This window comes from Patella vulgata, chromosome 8 (genome assembly GCF_932274485.2).
Source record: "Patella vulgata chromosome 8, xgPatVulg1.2, whole genome shotgun sequence".
Classification (NCBI taxonomy): domain Eukaryota; kingdom Metazoa; phylum Mollusca; class Gastropoda; family Patellidae; genus Patella; species Patella vulgata.
The window spans coordinates 11,808,566-11,817,234 of NC_065886.2; the positions used below are offsets into that span (position 1 = coordinate 11,808,566).

Consider the following 8,669-nt stretch of genomic DNA (forward strand, 5'->3'; position numbering starts at 1 on the left):
CAGTAATAATAAAGAATGGTTGAATTTTTAAATATTTATATCATTATGACATTTTTTATACAAAATAAAACAACAAATATATAAATGAGATGTCAGAAAAGACACAATTATAAGGACGGAATGTTTTTCATATATCTGTTCTCTCAACTAATAATTTATACAAAGATACTGTTACCTTTGTATAATTTAAAATAAAAATATATATATAAGACAATATCTGATTTAAAGCCATTTACGGACAAATAATTCATAAATATATTTATAAAACATATTTATTACCAAGGATCAAATTCATTATAAATGTTTATTTTTAATGTTTGTAGTTGACAATCTTCGAAAATTGGAGTAGTCTCTCATCTCCGCCCATCCCTTTTGCAGTTTCCTGTTACTGTATTCTAAAGCCAGACGATCCACTTAAATGTCTCGATTATGACCTTTAAAGAACACTAACACCAATGTTGAATAATTATAAAGATATTTACAATGGGGGACGGAATTTCAGAATAAAGTTATACTTAAATAAACATATTTAAATTGATACCATTGATAAAGTGAAGCATTTATGACAAAGACTATTTATCTTTATAAAGATTTACCAATAGTATATCAATGAGGGACATTTTAAAGATATTTACTTTAATACTTTCAGTATATCGATGTTGGACATATCTTGAAGATTTTATACTGTATTTATCTTTATAAACATATACCATCAGAATATCCATGAGAGATGTATTTTATAACAAACGCTATTTATTGATATACTATTAGTATATCGACGAGGGACATATTTGAAAGATATTTACATTAATACCATCAGTCAATCTGATTACAATACAGATCTATAATTCATTTGGTTTTTATATACTTTTGAAGGCCTACACTACATGACGATCTGACAAGTTATAGTGGGAGTTTACGTCAGGGGTCAAACGAGCGGCTTTTGACCCTTATGATGTTAGATATTTGATTAACCAATCAGCATTGATGTTTCTAGTGGGTTACCCACAGTTCCATGCACCTCACGCTAAAAACTTGCCGTAACAGACTGTTTCATTGGCTAAACCCTCACATCATCCAGACCGCGGGTTATATAACAACGCTTCCAGATCCTAGTGTAGTAAAGACAAGCAAAACAAAATTTTGAACTATAAAAAACGAAACGAAATAGGATCTGTGTTTTAATTAGATTGAGATAGTACCATCAGTATATCTACGAGGGACATATTTTATAATGGAGGCTATTTACAATAAATATACTGTAGATATGTACACCTATTTTAGTAAATAAAATAAAGATTAGATATCATGCGTTTGTTTACTGAGTGTAGCTTTATCTTTAAGTTTAGCCTGAAGTAAAACATGTTCCACTACTCCGATACGAATATCCATCTGGGTTGATTCTTTCTTTATCTGTTGGATAGCTTGTTTTATTTTTACCAGAGGGGCTGAAAAAAAAGTAAAAATAAAATCCATTTATGTATATTTTCTATCATTATTGTTTTAATACAGCAGGAATGGACCTCTGCTGTAAATGGTGCTTTCTAGAGTGTATCCTATGTACAAAACCTCCAGAGACTGCTTTGCATATCAATTCATCAATAACAATATAAATTCAAGACTAAAAAGGCCCCCACCAAATGATGTGAAGATATTAACTTTTTGGGGGACCTTAGAGTCTACCATACTGACAGGTTTCTTCTCAGTACATCTCTGTGTCCTGTTTCTTAAAATCTTAACTAAAAATCCAAATTTTAGTAGATACTTCAATTTTGATTGGCTAAGCACTAAAATCAATCTAATATTATCCAATCAAAGTACTAAAATTTGGAATTTATCTTATTTATAATTTTGTGGATTAGGCCCCTGTAGTACAATATGGTATATTTTCATTTCACACCTCTTATCATAATTGTTCACGACATTCAATATAGACACATGAAATGAACTGATGTCTGCACCAATCCGGCTAATGAAGACAGGCATATGATATGCAGTGTGCCATTTTAGTGGTACTCTTGTTCTGACAATGGCATTACAGTCTACTCTTGTTCTGACAATGGTGTTACAGTCTACTCTTGTTCTGACAATGGTGTTACAGTCTACTCTTGTTCTGACAATGGCATTACAGTCTACTCTTGTTCTGACAATGGTGTTACAGTCTACTCTTGTTCTGACAATGGTGTTACAGTCTACTCTTGTTCTGACAATGGTGTTACAGTCTACTCTTGTTCTGACAATGGTGTTACAGTCTACTCTTGTTCTGACAATGGTGTTACAGTTTACTCTTGTTCTGACAATGGTGTTACAGTTTACTCTTGTTCTGACAATGGTGTTACAGTTTACTCTTGTTCTGACAACAGCATTACAGTCTACTATTGTTCTGACAATGGTGTTACAGTCTACTCTTGTTCTGACAATGGTGTTACAGTCTACTCTTGTTCTGACAATGGTGTTACAGTCTACTCTTGTTCTGACAATGGTGTTACAGTCTACTCTTGTACTGACAATGGTGTTACAGTCTACTCTTGTTCTGACAATGGTGTTACAGTCTACTCTTGTACTGACAATGGTGTTACAGTCTACTCTTGTACTGACAATGGTGTTACAGTCTACTCTTGTTCTGACAACAGCATTACAGTCTACTATTGTTTTGATTTTCAACTGTTGCAGGATCTTTAACATGCTGCCAAGCGTTTACACGACCTTGTGTCACCCCTTCTGAAGGACTAGACACGTTTCTAGCCAGGCTTTCCATCCTGCACCAGACAGGAAAATCTTAAGATACTTTCTTGGCCAACACTTGGACCTATACCCACCTGGCTACAATAACTTGATAGAATACTAACCTCCATCAGTCATACTGCTACCTCGATCTTCCATTTCAGATTTTATCTTTTCTAATTCTTCTGTTACCTAAAATATAACAACATTAATATTGTACTATCTATATATATGTTTGTTTGTCTGTCTGAACAATGAACTTACAAACTACAAGAAACAATAGAGACAGTAATCGAGGATATAAAACAATAAATAAAAACATAGTGGTTTATAATCTCAGTAGAATGAAGTCCAACAAGAACATCCTGCGCTCTACTAGACTAGAAAAGGAAAATTTGTTTCCATAGAAACCTTCAAATGATTAAAATCTTAGAATTTTCTAACAAGCAAAAGGCCCAACTATTATAATAGGTTGATATGTGTACAAAGTTTCATGAATATATCTTGAACGATTTATGAGATATGAACTAAGCTCAGCTCATGATGCATTTTTGATGAAATAGGAATCCCAATTTTTTTAGTTGTTTGCGATTGACAACATGTATGAAATGAAAATCCTGTTTCTTACTTCTGCTAAAATTCTCGAGCGTTCTGTAACACCTCCACTAGCTTGACGATATCTTTCTTTAGTTTCTGTCGACTGTTCCTGTATATTTCTAAAATCATGTAACAAGTGTTCTAATTGGCTGTTGAGGTATTTTTCTCTGCTGCCTATCTTCTCCAGTGTACGACTGATCTCGTCGTGAAGTTTATCGAGGTAAGTTTTTGTCTCAGTGAGTGATGTTTCTATGCCATCTTTGTGTTGATGCATCTGATCCAAGTGAACTCTCCAATCCTTCAAAAAAAAAAATATCTTATTGAATTAGAGAGAGAGAGAAATGGAGTTCAAACGACTCGACACAAACTAGGTCATTTCGACACAAACTAGGTCATTTCGAGACTTGTCATATACAAGCAGGGAATCAAAATCACGCCACTTGACTTAATGACAGACTTTAACCATTTGGCCAACCAACGCCTCCCTTAATGTAATGAAATGAAAATGGTTTAGCATCCTACTGTTATGCTCTGTGTGGGAAAATGAAGACACAATCTCTTATTGATAAAAGCAAGAGAGAGTGAGAGGGGTGTTTAATTCCACTCAATGTGAAATAGGTCATTTTGGGACTAACATTGGTAATCTTTATTTCAATACTTCACCTGAATGTAAGGATTTTTTTAGTGTGTAGTAGTGAAAGAGAACCGATGGACCCTGAGAAAACCAATGAGGTTAGACAGGCAACACTTATCCTTTTCAGATCTAAGTTTGAAATTGAAACTATGCCATTTTACTGTTTGACAGTCCTGCACCAAACTGAGGAACTTACTTGACTAACACTGGGTTCGAACCCGGGACGTTCTGGTTAGTCAACCAGCTCCATGGTCACTGAGCCACCGTGGCTCTATGCTTACTTATAAGGTCATACAAAAAAAAATATTCTGGTTCTCAGGGTCGTATGACCTGTTTTTATTTTAAAAAATAAAAACAGTATCATTATTAAATACCTCATGTAAATATTTTCCCTCAATTACAAGAAGCAAAAATTTGAAGTTTACGCAACCCTGATAAATGTTACTGACAATTATAAATGATACTGGATAATCATACATTCCTATAAGCAACATGAGATAAATGATACTTGATAATCATACATTCCTATAAAAACATGAGATAAATATAGTGCCTTGAAATGTGATGTGAGAATTCATCTAACCCAGCACTGATACTTTGACAAAATAAAAACACAAAAATAAAAACCTTCCCCCCACATCAGATTTTTTGGAAGGATTGTCTGAGAACCAGAATATTTTTGTTCGTATGGTCTAGTATTAGTAGTAATCTAATTTTATAGACTATAACAAACCTTATTATCAGTTCTAATTGTGACTTTTAATTGTGGCATGACTCTTTCTACTTCTAGTTTCCAATCAGCAGCATCTTGATTACTTTCTAATATTTCTTCTGGTTTTGTTGATTCAGCCTAAAATACAAATATTACATATATGTTGAAATTTCCTGGAGCACTGATGCATCCATTTTTGGAATTCACATCTACAAGTCGTGATAGGTGCTTTGCAGGATATGCTTATATGAACTGGACCCAACCAAATGCTGTAAAATGTTTGAGCAGAAAACCCTAGAACTCAAGCAAGGTTTGAGGTGGTCTAAAGAACAGTATATTCAGATGGTTACGGGCGGAGAGAGAGAGAAATGGGGTTTAACATCCACTTGACACAAACTGGGTCATTTCAGGACTAACATATGGTTCAATTTTATTTCCATAATTCGCTTGCGCGTAGGGGTCTTTAGCTGTGGGAGGAAACTGGAGGACCCGGAGAAAACCCACGAGGTTGGACAGGCGACCCTACTCCTTGTCACGTACAACCAAGATGGTTACAGGATGTCAGGGATATAACAGTATGAAATACATGATCAGGTGTAGTAAATATTTACAGGTACCAAGTGCAAAGGGGTAAACGGAAAAGTATCGATATTTGAAATGTATATTCTAAATCTGAGAAAATCTTGAGTTAAACATTAGAGGGTTTACAGCACTGCGCTCAGGTACATAACACTAATGGGCTCAGACACCTTATAATTATGACCTGTAAAAAAGGGGGGATAGTGCAGGACAACTGCTTAACAAGATATAAACAGAACAAACAGTCCATGAATACATCATTTAAACTTACATTTTTTCTGTTTAAATGTTTCATGCCTTCTAAATCCATGATTGGTTCATCTTCTTCTTCAAAATCTTCTTCAACATCATCAAACTATTAAAACAACATTATTGATTAGGGGCCAATATTCTTGACAAATAGTGAAATGAAATGTAATAGAGGAATACGACAGGGCTAATGAAGACAGGCACACGCCATGCAGTGTGCTAATGCTATGAGGAAATTTTGCCTGGACAGTGGCGTAACAGCCGACTCGTATTTTACGAATTCCAATTGTCAAGGGTTCATTTATGTGCATGCCAATGTGAACATGGAACCTCATTTTTTTGTCCCATCCTAATGACTAGACACCATTCGTTGCTGTTTCAGACCATTTATATCTTACCATAGGTGTATCATCAACTGTATTTAATGTCAATTCATTTTCATCTTCTACTACATGTTGTTCATCAACTTCTTCTTCCGGATAAACAGGTCTGGAAAATATACAATTCTCACTCAGTAAATCAGTATATAAAAATATCACATTTCTTTGACATGTCCTTCTTGGCCATAAATCAAATCAATGTTGATAACCACAAGTTGCGACCTTTTCTGTTTCCATGCAAAGTGTTGCGTTCCTTCGTACCATAGTTTTGTCAAGAAAATTAAAATAACCCTTTCTTTGAAAATGCGGTAGAAATCTATTACCGTGCAGTAGAGTGGTACATGATGTTATTGTGTAATATTTCATAATTTACTTACTTTTTCCATTTAAATCCTGTATATTTGATAGCTTCGTCGGATAATCTACTTAATACATATAAACATTGTTCACCACATCCTTGTTTTAACTTGGACGGAGGAAAATCTATTTTATAATTCTGGAATTAAAATATTTATATGTTCAGCCTTTTATAAAAAAGAAACAGAAAAAATAATTCAGTCTTTTGTTAAAGAAAACATAATTTGATGTCTCTTATAAAAAAATTAAAATAAAATAATGTTCAGCCTTTTATCAAAAAAAATAAATAAATGTTCATAAAGAATGCATATTAATGGTTTTTATAATCTATACTAATATTTGTGACTGTCATTTGTTTGTTTGTCCGTCTGTTTGTTCAGGGTTTGCAACTACACAGGGCTGTCCCAAGGCTGAAATTTGGTGTATAGGGGTAGCTCAGACCAGTTCATGGATATACATGTGCTACGCCTGGTCAACCGCTAGTTTCCAATAAATGTTATGTACTTACAAATTTTCTGACTTCATCCAAAAGACTAGATATGGTTGCATTTGGATCATCATACTGAAAAATATAACATAATATAATAAACTATACATCTAAAACCACCGAAAAAGATATACATGTATAGAAACTAAAGCACTTTATTCATCAAATACCCAATTAGTAGTAAACATCACAAATCATGCCCATATCTTTCTAAATTAAATGAGCAGCTCTGTATTAAATAAATTTCAATGCATTTACTAATATCATACGTCTTTCTTTCTTTGAATTTTACTGTCTAGAATGTTTCTATGGACCTGTTCAATGTATATTATTCTCTTTTTTTGAAAACCAGAAAAGGTCAGTGGCTTTGTGTATCTCAAGTACTTCTGGAGACAGGAAATTCAAAGAGAAATCCAAAATCTTCAAAGAAGTTGAAACGTTTATGTTTTTAGAATATTGTACATGCAGAATTGTTTTCTATTCATGTTATCCTTCCAGACCTCTCTCGGCTTGTGAGTTGCTGGTTAGTGGCTATACATGCTACCTGTCTCAGCTCTTGAGTAAATCACTATAAACAAAACATCTGTGACAAAATGTGCAATATTTCCTGCTCTTCGTATCTTTACTTACTTAAAAAAAGCTATATGAAGTAACAGGTAAATTAGAATTTAAAGAGATGAGTAATTACGATCAATAAATAAATTTGATGTTTTTTTACCTCTTGTGGCTGTTCAAATGTTTTCCCAGATTTCCGTAAGAGCCATGCAGACAGTGATGTAAACATATAAAACTGTTCACCAGGATTTGTTGGTATTGCGAAATAATGTCTGAAATGAAAAGAAGATATTCTACAGATATCAAATAATATTTTAACATGTAAAATTAACGGCGTTGGTTAAGCGTGAGACTGACTTAAGTGTGGTTTGCATCAATTCAACACAAGCTAGGTCATTTCAGAAATATCTTTATTTCAATAATTGGCTGGCAATTAAGTAGCAGCCTGTGGCAGTGGGGGAAATCAGAGGATCTTAAGAATTAACATGAGGTAGGGGCGGCCCTACTCCCACACCACTCCACTTGATTCAATGACAACCCTCAAGGTCAACCTCAACCCCCACTTCTTGACTTAAAATCTACCCAGAAAGTTTCTATGACAAATAGTTTAGTGTAAGAGAAGTTTAGAAATCTTACTTTGAAATAGGTTTCAGATTATTTTTACGGATAAATTCTCTGCCACAATCTAGAATACTGAGTTTATCCATTAATTCTTCATTTTGTATAAAAGGTTCGTAGAATTGTCCAGGTCCAAGCTCATCACCATCATCACCTCTTTTCTTATCTTCCGCCATCTTTTTGTTCTTAAAAAAAAAAACACAACAGAAATATTATTAAGTGGTTATTCACTCACAAGAAACGGTCAATGATGCAGGACAGCTGTCTAGTCATTCGGATGGGACGAAAAACCGAGGTCCCGTGTACACACATTGGCGTGCACGTAAAAGATCCCTTGACAGTTGGAATTCGACATAAATGTAGGCAAAATTTCCTTCATAGCACACTGTATGGCGTATGCCCCTCTTCATTAGCCCAGTTTGGAGCAGAACAGTAGGACGTTAAACTTCATTTCATGACAGTGACAGCTTTTTGATAAAATTATTATCGATGTTTGTTTCATTTCTAAAGTGTCTAAGACTAACAAACAATCTTGCCTTTATTTCAGTCAGATTACTGAAAAATAGAATACGGTACAGAAAAAGACAAACAACTTACTTTATTCAAATTAATTTGAGCCTTTTATAGAACAATAATCAGTAATAAACTTCACATAAATTTCTTCTGTCCTTTCTTGAATCGTCTGGTATTTCAGCACTGCGCATGTTTCAACACGATTTCCTTTTCCGGTTTGTTAGGGAGAAATCCATAGAATTATATTAGATAAATATGTAAGCA

At 34.0% G+C, this 8,669-nt stretch overlaps 1 protein-coding gene across 1 annotated transcript; it reads right to left on the reverse strand.

Moving 5' to 3' along the window:
* Window positions 1-19: 19 nt before the first annotated feature.
* LOC126829881 (intraflagellar transport protein 57 homolog) lies at window positions 20-8,608 on the reverse strand. Its single transcript, XM_050560049.2, has 11 exons — window positions 8,490-8,608; window positions 7,911-8,077; window positions 7,438-7,546; window positions 6,741-6,794; window positions 6,253-6,371; window positions 5,894-5,984; window positions 5,518-5,601; window positions 4,689-4,805; window positions 3,353-3,619; window positions 2,850-2,916; window positions 20-1,448 (listed from the first exon to the last, which is right to left on the reverse strand). Exons 2-11 carry the CDS (start codon window positions 8,066-8,068, stop codon window positions 1,300-1,302), a joined length of 1,215 nt encoding a protein of 404 aa, XP_050416006.1. The 5' UTR covers window positions 8,069-8,077; window positions 8,490-8,608; the 3' UTR covers window positions 20-1,299.
* Between the last annotated feature and the right edge of the window lie 61 nt (window positions 8,609-8,669).